A 26053-nucleotide genomic window follows, 5' to 3' on the forward strand; every position below is an offset into this window, starting at 1 on the left:
TACTTTGTGCCAAGCACTGTATCAGATGCTGGGGGCACAATAATGAGTAAAATTCTGTGATGCTTGGAATACAGACTGTGTGCGGGTACATGCAGAGGAAGAGGGCCCTAGACAGACACATCAGCACGAATCACCTTCTTTCTTTCTGGAACAGGTGGAATGTAGTACATGTGTGCACGAACCTGGATAAATGGGCAGAGACAGCCCTGAGGAAGCACAGGTAAGAGACTAGCTGGCTCTCCTGGAGAACCGGGAAAAGGCGTCCAAACGTGACTTGTGACCAGAACTTTATCCTAATTCAGGCCAAAACATGTATGGAGCATTCAAGGCCAGGCAGGCAGGTAGTATTGCTGCCCCCAATTTACAGATTTAAAGTATATAAATGACGCACAGAGAGACGAACTTTTTCTAGATTATGACAACTGTAAATGTCAGAGGTGAGACAAGAACCCAGGTTTCTGGGCTCCCAAGCCAGTGCTTCTCCCACTGGCCCATTCTGCCCTCTTCATAAATGAGCTCTGACTAGCTTCCACCTGGTGTCGTGACAGAGGACACTGCTACGGACTTGGTCTGCCTGGCTGTGAGTCCCAGCTCCTCCTCTTTCTAGCTATTTGCCTTGGAACAAATCACTTCACCTTGTTGTGCCTGATTCCTTATCCATAAGAAAGGAAAGACTCACCTACCTCATGGAGTAGTCAGTTGTAAGGACAACAAGTAGTTAGCTGGGATAAAGCTCAGGAAGCTTTTAGCACACTTCAGTGAGTTGTTAGCTATTATGGTACTAATTGTATCAGGGCTGACTGGACCCTGACCATGGAGGACTGGAGTCAAGGATGGAAAGCTTGGAACCCAAGGCCAAATCTAGCCTGTGGGTGTGTTCTGCTTGCTCCAGTGGGGTTTTGTTTGCTTGTTTGTTTGTCTGGATTGGCTGCAACATTTTAGCATTTGGAGATTCACACAAAAATATGAATCTCTGGCTTCATTTGGGAAAGAGGGAGAGAGACATCTGGCAACCCTGATCTGCATTCCTGGATGGCAGCAATGGGCAGGAACAGAGTAAAAATATGGGGCTTCTGACTTGCTTCAGTCTCCCCGAGCCCACTTCTCCTATATATGCTACCGGCTTGGGTCTACAGGCATTTGAGTTGGCCAGTCCCTGTAGTAAATCATCACATGTACAAACTCAAAATAAAAAGCAAACTGAAAGCAGGGCTGCTCTGTGCAAAGTGGGACAGAAAGACTGGGCCCTCTTGTTCACACACACCCTCTGCCTGCCACTCAGGCCCACTCTCCACACCCCCCCACCTCCCCAACCACTGCCTGCCCCTCAAGGCCCCTCCGTGGAACCCCAGGGATCTGATGTTTACAGTGGGCATGTTTACAGTGTTAAACTGCATGGTATTCTCTGGGATTTATACATTGATCCTTTGGCCAGCCTAGGAATTATATTGGCTTATAGGGCAAAGGGTTAGAGATGAATAGGCAACAAGTGCCTTTTTAGCTAGCTGTCATGAGTTGTCTGGAAGATAGCACCTGACCCCTTTGGCCGTGACTTAAGAGGAAGAAAGCCACTTGGGTGCTCCGTGAGCTCCGAGGGACACCAAGTCAGGAAGAGATCCAACTCCGCCCTTTCATAATTGGGAGCCCTGCTCTGCACGGCCTGGGCCCCTGTGCACCCAGTCCCTGCCAAGGCCGCATATACAACGAGTGAGCCTGCAACAGGTCAGGCTCGTGAGTCTTCTATGTTCCACAGGAAGAAGGGAGAAAGATCTGGCTGACAATTTGATAGGAAGGGCTCCTGGACAGTGCATTCACCTCATAGGCATCCGTCAGCTGTCGAAGGCCTCTTTTCAGGTAGTGGAAGTGCTTCTCCCTGTGCAAAACCAGCCTGGAAAGACAAAGAGCTTGTAAACTCATTCTAATAGCCTAGGCTTCCGTCCCACTATAGGACACACATGCACACACATGTACACACACTCACTCTCGGCTTCAAAACATCCCGCTTGAGTCAATGAATGGGTAACCAGCCACTGCTTTCGCTCCAAGGGCGGCTAAATCAGAGAAGCCCCTCCAGTGTCTGAACGGCCTGAAAGGGTCTCAACTGGGCTGGCAAATGTTTTGGGTGTGATCATGCCCTTTATGGCAGGTGACTTTGGGGTACGTGAAAAGCCACAGTGAACACACACAGCAAGGCAGTGACAAACGACCCAGAAAGTTCTTCCAGGGCCCAACTTTGGCTCCCCATCCTGCAAGTGATTTAAATCTGAGCCTCGCCACTTCCCTGACTTGGTTGGCCTTGACCCTCGATCTCAGGCATTTCTCCTGGGGTCACGTCGCTGAGGTCTGAAGTTTGCACTCTGCCTGCCTCTCAGTTACCCGTCTATCACTCCCTCCCCGAAATTCCACTCCTACATGCTGACCCACAGCCCCAGCCAGAGGACGACTTGTATTCTGCAGCCAGCTGCTCTCCCTGGCCCTGATGTCAGCAATAGAGGCTCTAGGATGGAATGTGCTGCCCATGGCCACCTGCACAGGCAGGCAAAGGACGGGGGCTGTGCTTTGTGCCTGGTCTCACTGAAGAGGCCTGTGTGAGTACAAAGAAAAGGAGAAAGGTGGGGTGGCGAGGCACTCACTGTGCTTGCAGATTTCAGAAATAAAAGAAGAACCATTCTCTTTTCTAGGTATTCAATTTGACAATTGTCTACTGAACTCCCACTACACTGTGCTCAAAATAAGGTCATGAATGTAGTCTTTACCTCAGAAAGTCCTCCTGTTCAGTATCAGAAATGAAATAAGGACAAGAGCGGTCACAATGTAAGGGGAGAGTGGGTAGGTCTCATAAAGGAACACAGATCAAACCCCACGAGGCTGTGCAGGGCGCGGCAGCTCACTAAGAAAGGAGTGACCAGGAAGGGTTACGTGGAAGAGGAGGAACATGAGGTGGGTGGCTCTGGGAGAGGGAGAAAGTTGTGCAGGTAGAGATGGCCAGAGCGGATCCATGGTGGGAGGGCGGTTCAGCCGGGTTGGGGGGATGGAAACACTAAGGTACAGACCAGAGCTGTCCAAAGGGCTTTCAGCGATGACAGGAGTGACATCTTTGCTGCCCACGAGGCAGCCACCAGCCACGTGTGGTTACTGAACTCGAAATGTGCTAGTGTGACTAAGCAACTGATCTGTAAGCTTTAATTTTAATTCATTTACATTTAAATCGCGGTGGGAGCTAATGGCTACGACTGTGCAGCACAGGCACAGTGTGTAAGAGGAGTGACAGGTCGGGGACTTGGCCTCAATATTAGGAATGAAAGCAGAAAGGAACAGTCGGAAGGCAGCCGAAGCCCTTCTTACAGAGGTTGGGGTTCCAGCTGAGGAATTTCTGCCTAAGTTAATAGGCAAATGGAAGCCCTGTGGGGTTCGAGCTGAGGAAAGAACATGGCCAGCACAGTGCCTTAGAAAACCTGTCTGGCAGCAGGAGGTATTCAATGTGCGTTTACAAACTGGACTCAATGAAGGCACTAAGTGCGGAGACAGGTGAGATGGGGAGCCTGGTGAGGTGAGGTGGGAAAGAGGGGAGCCATTCTCTTTTCCAGGTATGCAGGTCAACCACTGTTTATCGAACAACTGTGAAGAGTCAGCCAGGTGAGAAATACTTAGAGTACTTAAGCTCGAACTGGCATGGTCGTTCATGATATGCTGACTTCTGGACAGGTGGGCTTTAAGGCACTGAAAGTACATGCAGGTGAGGATGTCGGTCGCACTGTTGGAAACACATGTGAGACTCAAGAGCAGGAGCCAGGTGACACAGACAGACTGGGAACCGTTTACCTGCATGCACGTGACTGGGGAAGCTGCAGGGGTGGAAAATAGAGCAGACAAAGTTCCAGGGCAGAACTGGGGGACGGCCCATCCTTGGAGCAGGACAAGGAGCCAGAGGAGACAAATAAAGAGAGTTACATAAGCCGGGGAAGGACACAGGCAGTGCTGGGTCACAGGCAGTTCGGGAGGAGGGAATTTCATGGAGGTGAGTAGCCATGGCAAATGCTGCAGCAAGACTGAGGAAAAGGACGACAGACCACAGAGGGGCTGGCAACCTCCAAGAGAGTTCAGGGGCCAATGGGGGCAGATTCCAGATCGTGCAGAAGAGGAGAAGGTCAGACTCCACTGCTCTTTCAAGGAGGTGCAGGGGCCAGGACTCAGTGAGCACCCACGCTGTGGGGGCTGAGGGCCCAGGGCTGGGGTGGATGCTGACAGCTCCCTCGAGCTGTGGTCGGGAGATGAACACAGGCAAGTCAATGGCAAGTACAGGCCTGTCGGACAAACTCTCTGATCAAGAAGGCGGTGGGCTCTGGCAGCACAAGGGAAGGCACAGAGGGTCAGAACAAACTTCCCGAAGGACACAGCACTGAGTCAATGAATGAAGGAGACCCAAAGGGCACGATGATTCAGCCGGGCAAAATGCAGGGCCTACTGTGGCACATTCCAGTGAGTTTGAGTTCAGCTGGAGCCAAGCAAGGCACAAGGCAGTGAGCAGTGAGAAATGAGACTGGAGCGCTACAGAGGCGGACTTCAACGTGCACTGGGAGTTGTGATTTTAAACCAAAGGGCAGACGGGAGCCGCTGTGCTACAACATGGATGACCCCTGAAAACGCTCTGCTGAGTGAAAGAAGGTGTCATAAAAGACGCCATCTCATATAATTCTGTTTAAGTGAAAGGTCTGGAATAGGAAAATCCTTAGAGACAGAAAGTAGATTGTTTGCCAGGGGCTGAAGGCAGGGGCAGGGAGGAACTGGAGGCTGAGAGCTGATGGGTTTTTTGGGAGTGATGAAAACGTTCTAGACCAACTGTGGTGATGGTTGCACAACTCTAAATACACTAAAAACCACTGAATTTTTACACTCTAAATGGGTGAATTGTATGATACATGAACTAAAGCTGTTATAAAAATAGTTTTAATAAATGTTTCAAGAGAGTCACTGAAATATTTCAGGCATGAGAAAGACATGGTGAGATCTGCATTTTCCACATTGCGCTAGCTTCGGCACGCTGGATAGGCTGGGGTGGTCCCAGGCCAGCAGCAGGGAACCAAACCCACCGTCTAGGTGAGTCTGTGGTGGCTGCAAGGGAAGAAAGACAAGAGCCTGATGGGTGAAGACAAATGGTTCCAACAGAGGTGAGGGGAGGGGAGATGCTGAAAATGCAAGAGCCCAGAAAAAATCCACCAAGGAAGGTGCCTGACAGGGAGGCGGGAGGGCTGGGATGGAGGGTTCAGTAGGGGAGGTGAGTGTGGCAAACAGGAAGGATTCTACATTCTTGGAGACAGAAATGATGGGAGAGAGTGTTCAGTGAGACAAATCTAGGACTCTGACGTGGGGAAGAGGGGAACTGTGGAGATGAATGGGGGACAGCCTCAGTTTTCTCAGGAATTAGGAGACGAGGCCATGGGAGAACTGCAGATCGGCCACTGTGGTGAGTGTGTTAGGGAATCTACACGAGATGAATGAAAGGCTGAGATAGCAGTAGTGAGGGCCCAGCTGAAGCTAAGAAGTATCAACTTTTGGTGAAGCCATTCTGCTGGCTCTGTTATATGATTTTGTTTCCCTGGAAACCCTGCTGGGACCCATTAACAGAAGCAGCAATGGGGTTGCTGTGGTAAGGATGGGTAAGATGGGAAGAGCAGAAAAGTAGAGTTGTAAAGGAACTGAATGAGATCAGAACTGAGGAAATAGCTCATGATACGAGCTGGCCCAAGCTGAGCAGGCTGGGTGTGGCCAGGATGGGTACAACAGCTGAGAAGAACCAAGAGACCATTAACGAGGGCAGGCAGGCATCCGCTCAAGAAGTAAGAGGAGGATGAGAAACCCAAGCCAAGTGAGGGCAAGCACAGAACTCTGAAAGGACGGATTCACAGTGGGGTTTCCTACAGGTCAATTCTTCTTACCAAAAAACCAGGTAAAGGAATTCAGATATGCTCAGTACCTTGTGATGCTAAACCACAGAGGGAAGGAAAAATACTCAGTTCCAAAGCAGAACACTAGTCACCCCATTTAGAAGTATCAGGATTAAAGGTTTCTTCTAAATAAGCATAACGCTGGGAAAAGGGCCAGGTGGAATTATCTGCTCAGTGTGCCTGCCTAGCCGGCTGCCTGTGACCCTGTGAGCCAGCTCATGTCTGTCTTCAGCATCTGTGCCTAGCACCAAACAGGTCTCAACAGCTTTTTGTCAAATGAGCAAAAGAAAGAACAAAGCAATGGTAAGGTCAGTTTCTAACCAACAAAAAGACACTGTTTTCCCTGGACATATGTCCTTCAATATAAAGAATGATGAATCTCCAAAGGAATTTAAAATACAATCAAACAGAGGCCAAGGAGAAGGGCAATTAGCCTCAGGAGCATATCTGCTTGGGCCCAGGGGTTGGTTTGTCAGTTCTCCTGTGTGTCCGTCCAGATACACAACACTGCAGGACACCCAGGAGCCAGAGGTTAACCTTTCCTATGGGAATTAGTATTTTTAGTGGGCTGAATTAAGCAACTAAACAAGAGAAACTCTAGATACTCTTGTTGAAGGAGTGAAGGGATGAATGAGTTTAAAGAAATATGGCAGACTGAATGACAGCCAGTGCCTAGACCCGGGCCATCTTCCCCTCTCCCTAAAACAGGGCCATCCCCGAGAACCGTGCCTTTAGCTGTAATAGCAGAGAAGACAGGGACTCAGTCCATTGCTGGCTCCTGGGAAGACACTAAACCCACCAAAGCCAGGGGCATCTCCAGTCCAAAAGTAAGCCTCTGGCACTTAAGTAATAAGTCACTTGAGGGAGTGTGGGAAGATGAACTTGTTTGTAAGAAAGAACCTTGGGCAGAGCAGTGTGAAGAGCTGTATCTTCTAAGTGAGGAGGACTTGGGGAGTTCTAAGACAGCATCACATACAGAAATGGCAGAAAAACGCGGAACCCGGCTTGAGCTCAGAGCATTTTAACTTCGGGGCAACTGCCAACACTTAACGTGCTCTGCTCTGCTAGCACAGGCCGTTAGCAATATTCCTCAGGTCCAAGGAGCACCAGGCACTTTTCCCAAGAAAAAAAAAACATTTTAGAATTATATCTGAGTTGGGGGTATAGGGAATGTGTGTGTTTAGCTTATGCATTTCAGATTCCTCACTAAAGGTAATGTAATAAATGGAAAAGGGTCAGTGCATAAGTGTGTGGGACAGTAAGAATAACTGACTATGGGGAAGGAGAACTTAACTACCACAGGAAAGCAGCATCCTGCTAAACAAAACTATGAAAACAATGGCCAAAAAGCTCCTTGGGACAGACCCACTTATCCAAGACAGCATGCATGTGCTTTGCAGTCTTTCAGGGAGACTAAAATCACTTCTGGGATGGGGAATGACTGTAGAATGCACTGACATCTAGCTTCAGCCTTGAATTTCAGCCAGATCTGCTATTTGGCTGTGGTTCTGGAAAGCTGAATAGGCAAATGCCTCCCTCAGCATCATTGCTGGTCCCCCTGGTGCCGTGCAGTCAGAGGTCCTGGGAGTGTGTGGGACTCTATCCCATCTGACCAGCATCGTGACCTCGGAAAAACAAACAAGCCATGACATCCAGACTTACTGCCAGCACCTAAATATCCACTTGAGCTAGTGAGAGTTTGTTCCTACAATATAATGCCAAACTTAAAATCTGACTACTGAAATGTTAGATACTGAGATTGTGACTATAATTTAAAATTTTGATAACTCTTTCAGATTTATGCTTATATTCTATAAGTTTGTTCTGTGATGGTGATATTTGACTTCAACTTTATATTGATATATAATTTATATACGCAATCAGCCAAAATGTGTAATAGCTCTAATATTTATTAGCATGTGTAATATAAGATGCTCATTAGCATCCTTTAAAATAATCATTTTCAAGGCAACAGTGATAAAATGGGAAATGTTAGATTCCTGAAACAAACCCTGAGCCCCGATATATTCTATGTCCACAAAGGATCCCAACCCGAGAGGAGCATTTTGGTTCCTCTCCCACATCCGACCGAAGACCGGGCCTCTTTCGTCCTCTGCCCTCACTCCCACAGAACAACCTCATCCTCCCAGACTGTACCTGCCTTTCTCCCTCACAGCTCGGTAAGAATAAGAGTCCACGGACTCTATTATGATGGTGAGTGAACAAGGAATGCCAAATGGTCAACGGTGCCTTTGGCAACACAAAGGACCTCTGCTCACAGAGCTGAAGACAGCAGACAGTGACTCAGAGCCCAGCCAGGTGAGTCACTGGGGATCTGACTGCTACCACAAATCCCCTCCTACCCCAACCAAGCAACTGATCGCCTGGTCCCAGCACCGCTGTGGACACGGCCTGTTTTGGGCAGAGAGTTCGTTCTCTCCAAGCTATTTAAACAAATGGTGTCATTTGCTACCCCCTGACTGTGGCTTGGGGGAGAGCAATAATTCATTATTGAGGTTTGAGCTTTGAGTAAATGCAGAGATTCAGTGTACCGGTTTGGGGAAAGACTCCTCTTGTTAATTGACATTTTTCTTCTTTCCTTCCTCAGGGAAGAAAGATAAATATAACATTCCCACCTATCTTTCCCTTTTTCCAATTTGCCTTTTCCAATGATTTCCTGCCTTGGCTAATTTTCTCAGAGAAAAAAATTTTTTTTTCAAGGAAATAGTGGCAAAATAGAATGGTGGTGAAAAAGACACAAAGTTAACTCAGGCTAGAACCATCTGCAATGTCCCAGGGGGCAGAAGATCCCAGAGCCTAACTGGCCAGAAGTCAGCCTGTTGAGGAGGCCTCAGGAAGCTGGGAGACAGGACACGGGTGGTTTGGCTGGACCTGAGGCCCCCAGCTTCCCATGCGGAGTGAGTCGGCCAGCGGCCTGACCAGCTTCGTTCAGAGGTGTCTCGGGAAAGTGCCGTATCCCTGAGACAGAATGAGGACCACGCACAGTTCGGGACTAACCCATTCTGAGGGCTGGAAATATGGCACAGGGCGGTTTGGGAGAAATAATTTATGACTAAAAGACAAATGCTAATAAAGGAATGATGTAACCTCAAGCAATTCTTCTGGGATACATTAGAAAACTAGAAAAAAGCAAAACTACAGGTTCACATTACACAGGGCCCGGCCAAAGTGACACCTCCCTTTGTCAACGTTGGTAGGGTAATAACGTGGATGCCGTAACTCACAGTTTTCATTTGAACATTTCACCTACAATGTCCTATGGTGCGTTTGAGTGTAGCAGTGTTATGTTACAGAATTACATGCCTGTGCTAAACGGGGGGCATTATTTGTGCCAGGCCCTGGATAATAAGTTTCTGCTTATAATCCCTTTTCCGGCATTTCTGACATCAAAGAGCTTAGAAGATTTCGACCTGCTTGGTGCTGAAGAAAACAAAAGGCCTTACATTTCCCACTTGAAATGTCACCCTCGGGATCTGCTGCACAGCTACCAACATGGGCCAGGCTGGGAGAAGCTCAAACTTCCCACGGTCTCCCAGTCCAGTAATAATACACACCAAAGAATCCATCATCACCTGCCACGCCCCTGGACCTGCATCTGGACCCCAAGTGCAATGTGGAAAACCTGCGAGCTCTCATGTGAACAGCAGAGCAGCAACCAGCTCACAACTAAGCGACAGAAACCCGAACTGCCTCTCTCCATCTTCAGCCTGCAGGGTCCAGGCCTCGAGGGGCATCCCCACGTCCCACCTGCTGGCTCAGTTCAAGTGGAGCATCTCCCAACCGCATTCTATGTCCCCATACCCCAAGGTTGCGGGTTTGATCCCTGGTCAGGGCACAGACAAAAATCAACCAGTGAAGTGGAGCAACAAATGGCTGTTTCTCTCTCTCTGTGTCAAATCAACTTTTAAAAAAGGAGGAAAGAAGAAAGCCCCCAACAGGAGGGGGTATATCTCCCAAACCCCCTCAAACTCCCAACCACAGCTTACCTTGGTACAAGGTGGTTGAACTTGTAAGCACTGAAGACTTCTTGGATCCTTTCTTCTACTTTTGCCTGGGAAGGAGGCAGGAGGCAGGAGAGAGAAAACAAACACAGATGAGACCGCCATCGGCTTTTTCTTCCTGCTGCCACAAAGGCCCACCGGCTGAGTTGCCTGGTGTGCTTTTGTACTTCACAGCACCGTGAGGCTGCATGCAGCAGCCCTGCAGGATGACAGGCTGAGACAAGGAGAGAGCGAACGCCCTGCACTGTGCTGGCTCACAATGGACTTTTCCAGTACACTGACCCTTAACGTCCAAACTAAGGGCAGTCTGGCTTCCTGGCACCAGCTACTCAGGGCGCAGACGAAGACAGATACATTTTGCTTGAAAGATTGATTCTTGCCTACTCGATGAAGTTGTGCAGGTGTTCATCTTACTGGCCATTCTCAAATACACAATTAATTTGTGCTAAGAATCATACTTACTATTGTTTAGGTACAGATTTAAATACAGAATGAACAGAATTCAAATCCCTTAAGGGACTTAAAAGAACATCCATCATAGAAACACCAAAGAAACAGCGTATCTGCTCACTGGTTCTCCATCACTCACAAGACCAAACCGAAGGATTTACGAGAGCCCGATCACCAGAGAAACCAGGTCACCCGCGTCCTCAGCAGCCCACACCATGATGTAGTCACATGGGACAGCAATGCGAGGGGGCGGCCAGCAGGATACAGGGTCTCACCTTCCTTGGTGTCCCTACTCTGTAGGGAGGCATGTCCTCGCTGAGATTTCAAGATATATAATGATGTCCTCTCTGGGAAAATTTTTAAATGTATTATTTGTTTCTGAAACACAGCTTCTCGTCCCTTCGACAACTATGCAGAGACGATTTGCGACGACAACGGCAGTAGTAATGTGAGTCATCTAACATGGCAGCCAATCTAAAATTCATTTATATGTGGTTTTAGGATGTACTTTGATATGTGCCTTGGAAGATAAGTCTGAGGGATGATCTGGCTAAGGATGGGCAATACTTCAAAAAACGGTCTGAAGTCACTATGAGAACTTGACTCGGGAGGAGTAAGAAAGTCGCCCCAGATTCCTCATCCTTTTCCCATTCTAGACACTTGCGTGGTGTAACAAGATGCAGAGTGGGGGGGCGGATCTCCAGAAAACCCCCACAGCACTTGGCTGGGGGGTGTGCATTATAATGGCAAGGGGATAGCCATGTCTGTCCTATGAAAACTATAATACCGCCTTGAGGCAGTAGGTGTGTATGTGACTTTCAGAACGTATGGTGCCTTGTGACATAGCCAGGGGTTTGTTCGGTGCCTGTGCAGGAGGCAGGGAGGCAGTTCCCCCTGCATCACTGAGTCATGCTTGTCCTGACTAGAGGTGGCAGCCGAGAGCAGGTAGCACAACACAGGGAAACTGGCAAACGTAGCCCATTGTGGGTGGGGTCAGAGAGGAAGTCAGGAGGGAAGCTCCTGGTCAGGATTTAAGCTAAGGACAGGCAGCCATGAGGGGAGAACCACATTGCTGGTAGTGAGCAGAGTAACCGTGCGGTTTGGAAAGGGCATAGTAAGCAGGGAGCCATGAGGGAGGAAGGAGAGCAATGGTATAGCAGACACGTGGAGGGAAGAGTAAGCAAGCAGCTGTGTAGTTTGCAGTCAGGATCCCACCACGCGCCCTGGTACAGTAAGGAAGGGGACATGCTGCCGCTCTGACGGTGCCCACCCTAGGTCCACTGACCTGTTGCCTCATGGACCCAGACTCTATCCAGACTCTTGGGACCTGTGCCTTTCCTGGACTTCACCATGATCCCATGCCAAACAGCACGTTTTCCTAGACTATAATACGGAGGCTGCTGACAACGTACCCCAGATCCTGAAGGAGGGAGCTGCTATGAGACTACCTGCACAGCCCCCTTAAGCACAGATAAGGATATGGGGAACTTCAGGGCCTTTGGCTTATAGCCTTTGGGGGAGCAAGGGAAGTCCTGGGTCTCACAGGAGAACAGGGCTCTGAGCTGAAGTTCTCCCAGCCACCTTGAGGTTGGAATGTTGTAGATAAAAACCTGTTTCTTCCAATGCTGATTGCTGGGTCATACACCAAGGCGGCACATGGACGGGCCCCTGTCTGCTCAGTTACAATGGGACTAATACAAAGCACCAGCCTAAATGGGGCACAGACTGCATTTCTCAGCTGTGCCTTCCTTAACTGAGAGCCAAAAGGGACAGAAATACATACAAGAAAAGATGTGCTGGTATATTAGGTGAATTGGTGAATTCTGAATGAAACAAAAGAAAGTGGGCAGAAAACTCATTTCCTTTACTCAAATACAAGCTGGTGCAAATCCATACGACTTAATAGTCAAAGGCTAATGGATGAGCCTGTCCCCTCCTTAGCATTTTGACACTTAGACCCCTGGGAGAAAAGCTTCCAGCCAAGAATTCCTTGATGAAAAACTTCAGTTCCTACTTGGGCAACACCAGCAGCTAAGTACTAGATGAGGAAAATGGAGTTTTATTTCTAAACTAAGACACTTGACAGAAACAGAGAGGTATGTATGTCATAAAGTGAAGTAGAAAGTGCCTAAAATATTCCCAGTATGGTGTCATTTCTTCTTGATTTTTAAAAAAGATTTTATTTATTTATCTTTAGAGGGGAAGGGAAGGAGAGAGGGAGAGAAACATCAATGTATGGTTACATCTCATGCATCCCCTGCTGGGAACTGGCCTGCAACCCAGGTATGTGCCCTGACTGGGAATCGAACCGCGATCCTTTGGTTCACAGGCCCGTGCTCAATCCACTGAGCTACACCAGCCAGGGCTTCTTCTTGATTTTTCCTCAACACATTTCCTAACCACATTCTTCAAAATGAACAAGTGCTTTTTTCAAGCAGTTAATAACTGACTTGTGTCTGAAAATCTAAATTATGAATTGTATTAATACCTCAGTATTACAGGTCAGCTTTTCATAATAATAAATAAAAAATCACTTTATTTCTCCTAAGAACTGGTAAAATTTTCTAATAGTTTTATGAGATAAAATTCACGTACTATTCAATTCACTCATCTAAAGTGTACAATTCAATGGCTTTCAGTATTTTCACAGAGTTGTACATCCATTACCCCAATTAATTTTAGAACATGTTCGCTACCCCAAAAAAGAAACCCTGCACCCCTTAGGACTCACCCCAAACCTCCATCCTCCCAGCTCCTGCCAACCACTAATCTGGTTTCTATCCCCAGAGATTTGCCTATTCTGGAGACTTCGTGTAAATGGAATCACACGATATACGGTCCTTTGTGGCTGGCTTCGTTCAGCACGAGGTTTTCAGACTTTATCCACATTGCAGCATGTGTCAGCACTTCATTTCCTTTCATTGCCGAGGATTATCCCATTATGTGAATAGGACTCTATCACATGTTGCTTATCCGTTCATCATTTGATAGGGCACGAGGGTTGTTCCCACTTGGGGGCTATGATGAATGAAGCTGCTATAAACATTTCATTTCTCTTGGGTATATACCTAAAAGAGGAATTGCTAGATCTACGGCAACTCTGTGCCTAACTCTCTGTGGAACTGCCAGGCTGTTTTCCACAGCAGCCGCACCATTTTGCATTCCCACCAGCAGTGCCTGAGGGTTCCCACGTCCCGTCCTCCCCGACACACGGTATCACCTGTTTTGATTACAGCGCTCCTGGGGGTGTAAAGCCGCATCTCATTAGAGCTCTGATTGCCTTTTCCTGATGGCGAATGGTGTTGAACATGTTTTGGGGGTTATTGGCCATTTGTAGATCTTCTTTGGAGAAATACCTATTCAGATACTTTGTTCATCTTTAAAACTGGGTTATTTGTTTTTTATTACTGAACTGTAACAGTACTTTATGTATTCCAGATACAAGTCCCTTGTGGGATACATGACTTGCAAAAATCTGTTCTCATTCTGTGTATTTTTTAGGAACTGGTGTATTTTTTCATAGAAAAAGATCACCCAAGAGCACAGAGCACAGTTTTGAAGTACAGCTTTACAAATAACACTCGGCAATAAGCCTGGATTGGTTTTTGACAAATAGTAATGAATTAATATAGGAATTTTAAAGTACTCATCTGGGGAGGAAAATGCCAAAGCAATCACCAAAACATGCAACATCCTTTTTTTGCCTCCACTTCTCCCCATATAGCCTACCAGTGTTATATAAAAGCATTCTTTAAATGTTCTGATTTGCATAGCAGGAGGAAAAGACAAAAAAAAAAAGCCAGCTGAATATAAACGAGTTCACATAGCAGGCCTGAGTGCCATTTGAAAGGCTGGCCCGGGGCTGGTGCCCCGGACCCTGGGTTTCAGGGGAGCCCCCACTCTGCCGCAGACTGGAAAGAGTGGCTCGCTGCCTGAACCCTGAGGATTACGCTGAACAGCTGCTTTTCTCCTGGAAGTGCAGAGGTCTGAGCAGCGCTGGGCGGAGGGCACCTGGGTGGCGACCTCCGGCAGAGCCCCAGGCACCAAGCCTGTCCCAAGCCTCCCTGGCCCACAGCACTTCACATGTGGCCTCACAATTCAGTGCGGCGGAGGGATCGAGCCCGTCCGCTGTGAGGCCCGTGGGAGAGGGTTCCCAGAAGCTTATGCCGCGTTTTCTCCAGGCTTCACCCCATAAGCCTTTTCCCTTGGCTGATTTTGCTGTGTAGCTTTTTTCTGTAATAAATCATAGCCGTCAGGATGACCACATGCTGAGTCGTCTGAATCTTTGTATTGAATCACCGAACCTAGGAGTGGCCTTGGGGACCTTCATCACGGCAGTCAATTTAGACACTTAGACTCCGGGACAGAACTAAGGGAATTAGTCGTAACAACTGCACAACATCTATAAACAAGATCTATAATTAAATTCCTTTTAAAATTATCAAAATCCTCACTTAAAGGAGAACTCAGAGCTAACTATTAAAAAAAGAAAGCTAAGTCGTGACAAACTCTGAATACTAGATGGCTCTCTCATCGGAACTCAAAAAAACAGAAAGCAGCTTCTGTACAGGGACCCTAAGGCATGGCCACTTTCCCTGGCCTCTCGTTTTATCTTGAATTTCCATGCTTCCTTTCCATCCCAAAGGAACGGACTGTTCCACCCCAGCTAATGTTTCCCTTCTGCAGAACCCTCACAGGCACGGTGGTTACCAACTAGGTACAACACAAAGGCTGATTAACAGCCCTGTAACAATAGATAATTTTCTTTTCCATAAATAGCAAAGGGCCCATAGGTTCATTTCTCTTGGGCACAAGGCACATAGTTCATGACCATTTTTTTTCTTTTTGTTTTTTTTTGTATTTTTTTCCATTACCATTTAGCCCGCTTATTAGGCACCCCCATCACTACACTTTTGTCCAAGTCCATGAGTCCTTTTTTCCTTTTCGCTCAATCCCTCCACCCACCCACCTTAGCTGTCATTCTGCTGTGAGTCTGTCTCTATTTTGCTTGTTAGTTCAGCTTATTCACTAGATTCCACGTATGAGTGAGATCATACAATATTTGTCTTTCTCTGACTGGCTTATTTCACTTAGCATAGTGTTCTCCAGGTCTATCCATACTGTTTTGCAAAGGGTAATATTTTCTTCTTTTTATGGCTGAGTAGTATTCCATTGTGTAAACGTATCATAGTGGTTTTATCCACTCATCTACTGATGTGCTGGTTTTTTAAAAATCCTCACCCAAGGATATGTTTATTGCTTTTAGAGAGAGAGGAAGCAGGGTGGGGGGATGGAAGGAGAGAAAAAAAGAGAGAGAGAAACATCAGTGTGAGACAGAAACAGGCTGGGAGAGCAGCAGGCTGACTAGGAGTGGGTGGTTGGGGGGTGGAGGGATTGAGCAAAACAGAAAAAGGGCTCATGAACATGGACAACAGTGGTTGTGGGGGGAGGGGAATAGGGTTTACAGGAGATAAATAGTCATGGAAAGAGTACAATAAAAATAAATAAATATTTTTTAAACAGCACATAAATACAGAACTATGGATGCAAAAAAGGATTAAAACTGAAGAAGTAGAAGTATATACAGTCAACTCAGGATAGAAGTTGCTTCCAGAAAGGGGGAGGGACAAAATGTTCATTGTTTTCCTTCAAACAAACAACCAGAATTTTAAAAATTAAGGTGTTAGCAACTGCTAATTCTAGGTTATAGGAAAATGGCTGTTAATTATGTTATTGTTTATACTTTTTGTTAACTATAAATTTCTTTAAAAAAAGAAAAAGATGAGAGCCCTGACCAGTGTGGCTCAGTTGGTTGGGCATCAGCTCACAGATTGAAAGGTCTCAGGTTCGATTCCCTGTCAGGGCACATGCCTGAGTTGCAGGTTCAGTCCCCGGTTGGGGTGTGTGTAAGAGGCCTCAGGGTGTGTGAGAGGCAACCGCTCAATGTTTCTCTCTCACGTCAATGTTTCTCTCCCTTTCTTTCTCCCTTCCTTCCCCTCTCTCTAAAAATAAATAAAATCTTTAAAAAAAAAGATTAGAAAGTGCATAGTTTTATGATGCCTTATCTCCCAAGCTTCCCCACATCCTACACAGATAGGTCACAGCAAAGAAACTGTTCTGAAAGTTCACAGGTAAGTCAGTCATTTAGATCTTAAAGATTGTGCCATCCAAACAATGTCATGCCAAACAGGTTCCAAGCCAGCCCTTCCAAACCTATTTAATGTATAACATAACCATTAATTCTAACTGTTAATTCTAACAGAACATCTCTCATTTCCTCCAGTCATGAAGCAACTGGTCACCTACTACAGGGTAAAAAGAGAAGACAACGGTTCCGAGTTAGAAATTTGCACTTGCTTCTGACTGGACACAGGCCAGGAGTTTCTAGGCACAGAATGTTTTTAAGTTTGCTAAAGTCAGATTATATATTTTGAGGGGTGGTAGAATATGCCTTCCCAAAATATACCTCTTTGGCATATGGATTATTTTGAGGTAACGGCCATTTGATAACCGAGAGACACAGAAAAAGATCTAAACACGGGGCATAAAATTTCATATTGTAAAAATTTCCTTTTGTAAAAATGCCTCCCTCTCTGTACCAGAAGTGGAGAACTCTTAACAACTCTAATCAGCGGAGAAGATGCAACTCAACTCTTCATAACAAATCTTACTAAACAACTCTTGTTTACCATACTTTTCCCGTTCTCTTCCCATAACTTAGCTCTCCCACCTAGAAGGCCCATCCCTTTTTCTTTGTTTTAGCCTAAAATAATAAAAAACCCCAAGTTCTAACCACCCCTTTGGGTTACTCATGCATGGGTGCTACCATGTGTACTTACTGTTTTTCTCTCGTGAACCTTCTTTGGCTAGTCTAATTTACAGGGCCCAGCTGGAGAATCCAAAGTGGATAGAGGAAAAGGTGTTTCCCTGCTCTACTATATATTTATATTTACATATTCGTGCATGCACATATATCTTTAAATGTATAATGAAACTAATAAATACATATCAGCATGTGTACATATCATATGTACACATGACAGAAACTAATATGTGTATTAGTGTGTGTTTTCTGATGACAGACTGCGTCAGAATCCAGGGTCTAGAGATAAAGTAATGGTATTGAGTCCACAAGACTGAAGGGCCATAGCAATAAATAAATGCAGATCCAACCATCTACCTTCACTCTTGACAGCTCTGTTTAGAAGGTATTTTCTGAAATTTTTCTAGAAATGCAACCAACAGAAGCACAGAATAATCTCCACTCATAGGTGAGTCATAAAAACCAACTAATGCATTTGGTACTTTCTCTCTCACAGGTTCTCTCCACAGCATGTCTCATGATGCCCTAACTTTTATATCATGGACCATCGCTTCTCTTCTTCCTACATTTCTTCCTCTCTCCCAGGGAGGACACTTCCAGAAAGCAGGTTTGCTGCCTGAGACTCCTGCTAACTCTGAAGATGTGGTAAAAGAATCATTAATGGGTGAAATATAAGGCAAGGATTCCTCCTAAAAAAAAAAGTCTCTCGGGGCATGGGGGGGGGGTGGGGGAGTCACTTTATAAGCAATCTTTACAAAGTTACTCTTGCTGTGGTGAGTTCTTTCAATTCTTTCTTTTGAACACAAAGTGCCAGTTGAGGTTGACACATCCACCTAAAATAAGGTCTGGTCATGGCTGTTTGTAGAAGTAAGCTGACTTTACCTTTACAGAAGAAGACAAATTAAACACAGATTTAGTCAGTATTCCTGGGGATATGAACTCATACTTCCACATGTAAGTTGCCATTGTAAAATCTTTTAAAAGATCTCTTTAAAAGGTAATAATGTGGTTAAATTGTGGCAATCACAGATATACACAGACTGGACACATTGTAGGAGAATTTTAACTGTAACTTGTAGTAAAATAGTCAATGACAATATCTCACCATACTCACAAAGGGTGAATTTCAAAAACTGTAAGTGTGGTTTGGAAAAATATATCAGCTCATCCAAAATGTGGCCCCAGTAATGATAAAAATACTAAGGTCAAATATGGATGTGAAGAGTTTGAAGAAAACTACTGTATAAATAGGAGGAAGAGGAAAAACAGTATTTCCAAATGAGTGTGACTTTGCCCTGGCCAGTGCGGCTCAGTTTGTTGGAGCGTCATCCCATAACCAAAAGGTTGCAGGTTCAATTCCCCATTCAGGACTGTACCATCCCCTGGTCAGAGAACATGGGAGGCAACCAATCAATGCTTCTCCCTCACATCGACGATTCTCTGTCTCCTTTCCTCTCTCTCTAAAAGCAATGAAAAAAATGTCCTCAGATGAAAATAAAAAGAAAAGAAATAAAAAATGAATTATTGTGATTTTTATAGAGTATATGATTTTAAATAGATGTACCTAAATTTAAAATGTAAATTTTGTAAGTAGACATTTGATTTGTTTGCCTACATACCTAAAAGTACATGTATTTTCAAGTTGACCCCCAAAAACACTTTGGGGAACTTTTTAACAGGGAAAATGAGGAAATTTTTGATATTTGAAATTGCCTTACAGTTGGGCAATATATGCTAAATTTAATAAAATAAAATTGATTCACATAGCTACCCTACTGACTACTTAACCAAGCAGAGCTCTCTTTCCTTCTATCAGACACAGGAAAAAAAAAAACTGGTAAGTTTGATCACATTTAGTGGTTTGTTCCGCCTCCATTTCATAATCTTTTGGAGGCTATGACTTCAAACGAGTCAACAGCAAGAGTTCCCCCCTTTGGGAACTGCAGTGGCACAATGCCCGTCACTTCAGGACAGGTCTTCAGCCTGGCTGCCCACCCCACCCACCACCTCCCCCATCCAGCTAACCTAATTTCCTACCACAGCCAACATGCACCCTCCATTCATTCCCGGTAAGTCTTCCTTCACACCCCCAACTCCATCCTTTGCAACCCAACCCGGTCCCATGAAAGGATGTTTTCCAAAGGGCCTCAGCCCACAACACACAGGCTGCCAACTCCTGAAATCCTGGAGCAATGCAGTCATAATTTAGCACTGAATTACATGCTTTTATAAGTGATTCTGTGATTGCTTCAGGCACATGGTTATTTTTTCCTCTAAGAGAAAAAATTCTGAGAGCAGGGACTAAGACTAATAATTCTGATTTCCCTCAGAGTTGATTGTCACTTCACTGAATGTTGTCTAATGACATCATGCCATTTCAAGTGGAGGATTCGTTTACCCTGTTCAAGGGCAAACCACAAGAAAAAAAACAGGAATAATACCTTCACTATACAACTGTTTTTAACAAGCTGCTACCTCTGAGACTGCACCAGTGTTGACCTACTAACCTGAATCACAGAGCATTTGCAACAGGGTGACTGCAGATGGCAAAAAAAAAAGACAACCACTAACAAAACAACTCCATCTTGCCTTAGGAGCTATAAAAGGTGCCCCATGCCTCAAATCCATCAGTAACACAGTCTGTCAAGGTAGAGTCATTCAAAAAATACCCAGAACCTGACCTGAGACACTCTACAACACCAGCGTTCCACTGCCATGGCCCTGAGTTAAGCAGCCATCCTCTGTCACCTGCAGTATTGCAACAGCCTCCTAGCTAGTTTCCCTGCACCCTCTCCTCCTCACAATATACTTCCCAGCAGTGACCTAAATGAGCCTGATGAAATGCTAGTCAGAGTGTGTCAGAACCCTCCGATGGTGGATCAGTCTGGGAGGTAACAGATGGCACATTCAAAGTGGGTGCTTTGAGGAGATTTTATGAAGGAAGGAGTTACAAAGGCATAGGCAGGTGCAGCGAAACCGCAAAACAGAGTGCAGTACTCTGGGGCTGGCAACACCAGGGTGCTTGATCCCCCACTAGGCCGGAAGGTACGAACAGAAGGAGACAGACGCAGAGAGCACCACGAAGAAGGCACCTAATAGGAGATGTGACCTTAAGTCTAGAGACACACCAGCCCACGCAACCCTGTAGGAAGGGAATAAATGTGCAATCTCATTTTTCTTCCTCTCTGTCACCCCCTACCCATTACTCCCCATGGCCAAACACAACCAGGAGCCATAAGACAAGGGGGCCTGTCAAGCAGGTCCACCTCCTGGGGCACACCCACAGAGCAAGCAGGGTGCGACAGGATAGAGTGAATCTGGGGAAGGAGACAGAAGCTACCCAGTCCAATGGCTTCCCGTCTCAGTCAGGGTATTTGAAAGTACTTACATAGGGCCCTCCACAATCCAAACTCATCTCCCATCCTCCTGTTTGTTAACCTCTTTACTCACAGTGGCTTTTCACTCAGCAGGCACACTCCTGCCTCAGGTCCTTTGTACCTGCTGCTTGTTTACCCAGAACGCTTTTTCCCATAGACACACATTCCCTCACTTACTTCAGGTCTCAGCTAAAATGTCACATCATCAGAGGTTTTCTCTTGCCACCTTATTTAAAAACTACCCCTGCTCCCACCCCACCCATTCCTGGCATACTCTATCTCCCTTGTCCTGCTTTTTTGTTCTGTGCAGTGTTTCCCTCCAATTAACATGTCTAATAAATGACAGATAGACAGATAGATAAATAGATAGAGAGTTTGCCCTTTTTTAATGAACTGCATCCTGAACAAAAAGTTCCATAAAGCCATCACCTTGGCCTTTTTTTTTCACTGTGTTATGTCTAGTGCCCCAAAACAGTGCCTGATACATAGAAGGGGCTCAATATTTGTTGAATAAATTAAAATGAGTTCATAAAACAGAAGGAATCATAACTAAGGGTTCTTTCCATTACTTATAGGTTTAACTTCAAAATCAAATTGTTTTTTAACAAATAAAGTCTGCTGGTAATCAGATAGGACGCAGGTGAAAAGCATTTGTTTTATTGGTAACGGCGCAAAATTGAGCTCTGACGGTAAATCTCTATCAATTCTTCAGTCAGAACCAAAAGAATGACTGTAGTGCCTTCTGTAAACAACTCCCCCTAGCAAGGTTTATTTATTCTTATTAATAAATCGTTATCAAACTCCCAACCTAGTGCTTCTCTGAGCCTCAGTCTTCTTGTCTGTAAAATGTGTATGAATAATATGATGTGTGGAGAGCCTTTAGCACAGTGCTGGGACCCAATAAATGGGCACTGTGGGGATTATTAAAGCATTGAGGCAACCATGAAAATGAGATACTACATTATCTTCCCCTATCTGGCACTGTTTATCCTAGACTTTTAGAATTCGAGCTGGAATAACAACACAAGGAAATCTTTTATCTCCTTTCCATCTACCCCACAGCTGGGCCTACATTTGAAAGACACCCTGTAATACTAATGCTCCACATCTGAACCTAGCAACCACTCCTGGCCCCATTCATTTCTGCATCACTCACTTTCTACCAGGTGTTTTCCTGGTAGAACTAAGCAGGGACACTCTACTGAAATAAAAAGTAATACAGAAAAAAGAGAAAGAGCAGATCAGTAAGGTTGCTGATAATGTTCCTTTTTAAAATTTTTTTTTACTTACCCCTCTAACCATAGATGTCTCTAGTTCTGATTTCTAAATACACAGGCCAACTTATATTCCCTTTTCTCCACTAGCATTCTATCCATAGCCTTATGTGCTGGGTCACTGCAATTAACTACATAAAAGTTGACCCAATGGTCTTAGGTCAGATACAAAGAAAAAGGCTTGATCTGAATCAACTCAACAATTCATCACTTAGGAATAATACTGCAAAGATCCTGTAGGTTTTTGATTGACAGGAGATTTCTTGGCTGTCTTTTGTAAAAGACTTCTGTAAAAGGACACACTGGTGGTCTAACTAACCTGGGGGAGCTAGATTAAAAAGATAAATGTTTCCTTTTCTACTCCAAGGTCCCTGAAGCATAAATCTCCTGTATTAACATTCTCTCTGCTTCTACATGTATAACTGTGTAGTTGGTCAAGCCTTTGCTTTTGTTTTAACTAATTTATAATTACACCGATAGCCACAATACACCATATAACAACCTATAATTTTGCCTCAGAGGAGGCTCTCAATTTCAGATATGAAAGTCCAAGCAGGTCCCTCCAAGATTAAGCCTGAGATGGATTTTACCAAAAGATCTTATTTTAGTCAGTAGCCTGATGTTTACTTATAAGTACTAAGAAGTATCACCCTGGCCACTTCTCCTGCTGACAGATGGGTAAACATTTCCACAATAACTCGGGAACAGTTGGGGAATGAGAAGAAAAACAAAACTATAGTTCACCACTCATTCCTTAAACAGTTTTCAAACCAATAGTTCCAGTCTTACTTCGATGACTCAGTGAATCACAAGGAGTCCAAATTTTATACTTTTATTGTAAACACTTCCCAAACTATATTGTTTTCCTGTCTGTCTTCCCCAAGTAGGCTGTGCCATGCTCATGGTCGGACACTGTTTTATTTCTCTGCATGTCCAGAGTTGAACATTGTGTCCAACACACTGCTGGTACTCAAATGATTGAATGACTACTAAAATGACCACACACGAGGCAGGCCTCAAAACTGGCACTGGAGGTCAGAAATTAAACAGATCGCGAAATGGCACGTCCTCACTCTGGCCGCTTCTCTTCCACTCGAAAAGTACAGGTAAGGTGGGGAAAGTGTACTACCCATCCGAGAACCTCCCAATGTCCCGGCAGAATGGAGTGGGCTGTCTGACCCACCCGAATTGCTTGTGACCTCCAAGCACAGAACATGATTCTCTCTGCTTCCTAAGTCGGAGGGACCCAGGTACTGTCTTTCCGCCAAGCCCCTGACAACGACCCCTCCCCACAAACGCTCCACTCCCCAGACCAAGCCCAGGCGCCCAGACCATCCCAGGAAGGAGGCTCCGCGCTGCACTGTGGGAGTCGTAGTTCCGCGATAAGTTCCACATACGGGCGGCCCACCGGATGGGACTCTCACTCCCAGAAGACCCCGCGCACAAGCCTCACCTAGTCCTGTCATCTCACCTGTTCTATGGACGTGACTGTTTCCACTGAGTCGTCTTGCAACCGCTCCCTCGCGTGCTCAGGCCTTAGAGAGTACAGCGACTCTGACCAGACAGGAGAGGAAGATGGAGGGCAGTAGCAGGTGAAGGAACTCGGAGAAGCCATGATCAGTAGAGCAGCGGGTGGTGTATTGGGCTCAGCTTCGTCCAACAACAACGCGCATTGAAACTCGAGCGGGTTAAGGAGCTACGGCGAACGGTTAGAGTCAAAAAGATTGTGAACGCGAATCTCCAACCTACGAATCTTCAGGGAGTTACCGAGATGCTGCCGCCCCCGACTGGTTAGAGTTGCTGCTGCAAGAGGCTCAACTTCCTGGAGGGCAAAGAAGGAAAGATGTGTACAATGCTTCTGAATTTACTTTGAGAGGCGGTGGAGGATACCTCGGTTCGTTAGGCGAAAGAATATACACACACTTCAACATTCTGCACATTCTCACTTAATTATAAGCTGTAGTTCGGATGCCCAAGAACCCAGTGATTGTAACTTTGAAAGCATTTCTGACAGCTCTCCTTCCTGATTGCCTCAGTTACGCTATTACTAACAGAATTATTGTGCACCTTTGGGTCCGTGACAGCCTCCCCAGGAGAAGCCAGCAGCTTCTCAACAAAGGAACTGCCATCTCAGGACTCAGTGAGGAAGGGAAGGGGCATTGTAAATCTCTCCTATTCCCTTGGGGGTTACAGTGCAGTAGCAGGAACTAAAATTCAATACAAGGAATGAGTGTAACTGAAAAAACAAAGGCAATATTCATTCATTTATCTATTTTTAATTCTTTTTTTAAAGATTTTATTTACCTTTAGAGGGGAAGGGAAGGAGAGAGGGAGAGAAATATTAATGTATCCTTGCCTCTCATGTGTCCCCTGCCGGGAACTGGCCTGCAACCCAAGCATGTGCCCTGACTGGGAATCGAACCGCAATTGTTTGGTTCACAGGCCCGTGCTCAATCCACTGAGCTACACCAGCCAGGGCCATTTATCTATTTGTTTTATGGAGCACCTACTACATGTCAGGCACTGTGCTAGGTCCTGGGAACAGAGAAGTGAAAAGAACAAACAAGGTCCCTGCCCTTGGTAAACTTACAGTGTAGTGGAATAGACAGAATTAAGTGAATGAATACATAACTATAGGAAGACTTGTGACAAATGGTATTGAGGAAAACAAGGTCTATGAGAAATTAAAGTAGGAGGGGACTAACTAGAATAGGTGGTGAGGCCAAACCTCTTCACATAAGTGGCATGTAAGCTGAGACCTGAAGGATGACAAGGAGCCATCCATGTGAAGAGCTCAAGAGGAAGAAACAGCAAGGTAGAGGCAATGTGCCAAAAATAGACATATATGTGTTAATAATAATTCTGACATTTACTCTGAAGGTATTCAGAATTTTAGAAACCCTATTGAATGGGGTTAATCATATACACCTCCATAAAAATAACTTGAAGTTGTGACATTGGGAAACCCCTAGTACCTTTGGACAAGCAACAGAAAAGAATCAGGGCCCACATCAAAAGGACGACCCCCAAAATCTAATACCAAGACATTAAACTGTTCAGAGCGTGGGAGTTGTTGGGGGTTGGGAGAGGATGAGATAAGGGACTTCCCACATAGACTTGGACACAAGCTCCGTTTCTTTATCAGAACACCTTCATCTGTTCTCACTCATTTCCAAGTCACATGTCTAGGGCCCAGGGAATGGTGGTGTGATATTGCACAACCAGCCATTCCCCTGGTCCCAGAGTCTGGTGTCAAAAAGAAGCACTCATGAAGATTCTAAGGATGAGGCCAGGGTGGCCTAAAGGCCTCAAGCCATGTCCATTGTGAGGGAGGAAGAAACTTTACTTATGATTTTTTCAGCTGATCTAATCATTAAATTGAGACAGATTAACAAAAGAAAATGACCAATTTAATTACATATGTACATGTGGGAACCTCACAGAAGAGATTTAGACAGTTAAAATGGGCCATGTGTGGCATTCTGAGCTAAGTATGAGGCAAGGTGTCGTGGGGCTTCAAAGGGTCATTGCTGGACAAGAAGAGCAGATGTTCAGTAATTAGTAGTTTTTCCTGCTATATAGATACATTTTTTAGAAAGGTTACTCTCAGTCATCTCTTATTATGAGCAAGCCTCCTAATTCGGATTTTTCTAGGTACTTAAAGGGGTGGGGGACAGAAGTTTCTCTTGAGCCCTCCAGGTCACAGTTACCCTTAGCTCAAAATAATACCACACAGGTGTACCTTGGGGTGACTCCTTCTGAACACCTATGCCATTTTAGTGGTACTAATGTCAAGTTAAGCCCTGGAGGTGGCAGAATGTTATGAAGTCTGAGAATAAGTGAGACTGTGTGGGTTAGGATCACTAATTCGGCTTCACTATACTCCCCTCTGTATTGGCAACCTACTGTCTTTTCCTTAGTTCTCTTTTAGAAAAAGAGCTGTATAACAGAAGTCCAGGCCGTATGGAAGGATTCAGCCTTCTTCGTAAAGAGTTACTTTGCTGGCTAGAAATTTAAACTGAGCTATTGAAAGAGCAGCTGGAAGCATTTTGTAACAAATTGTTACATCTATATCACAGGTGTTCTTAAAGCAACTGTAAATTGTATTCAAATAGAAATCCATTTCTGAAATGCCATCTCCTCTGGGGGTGGGGTCTGAAAG

At 45.4% G+C, this 26053-nt stretch overlaps 1 protein-coding gene across 1 annotated transcript in view; it reads right to left on the reverse strand.

The window, feature by feature from the left end:
* The window catches only part of FNTB (farnesyltransferase, CAAX box, subunit beta), a 76830-nt gene that overhangs the window by 40696 nt on the left and 10081 nt on the right, over positions 1-26053 (reverse strand). The window contains exons 2-4 of the mRNA XM_037031366.1: positions 23363-23713; positions 9953-10017; positions 1816-1888 (exon numbers count right to left, since the gene is read on the reverse strand). Of these exons, the coding sequence (XP_036887261.1) occupies positions 1816-1888; positions 9953-10017; positions 23363-23506 (282 nt within the window). The 5' untranslated portion in view covers positions 23507-23713. The remainder of the gene's footprint in view (positions 1-1815; positions 1889-9952; positions 10018-23362; positions 23714-26053) is intronic.

The sequence above is a fragment of the Sturnira hondurensis genome, unplaced genomic scaffold, assembly GCF_014824575.4.
Source record: "Sturnira hondurensis isolate 20B ecotype Veracruz unplaced genomic scaffold, ASM1482457v3 Scaffold0021143, whole genome shotgun sequence".
Classification (NCBI taxonomy): Eukaryota; Metazoa; Chordata; class Mammalia; order Chiroptera; family Phyllostomidae; genus Sturnira; species Sturnira hondurensis.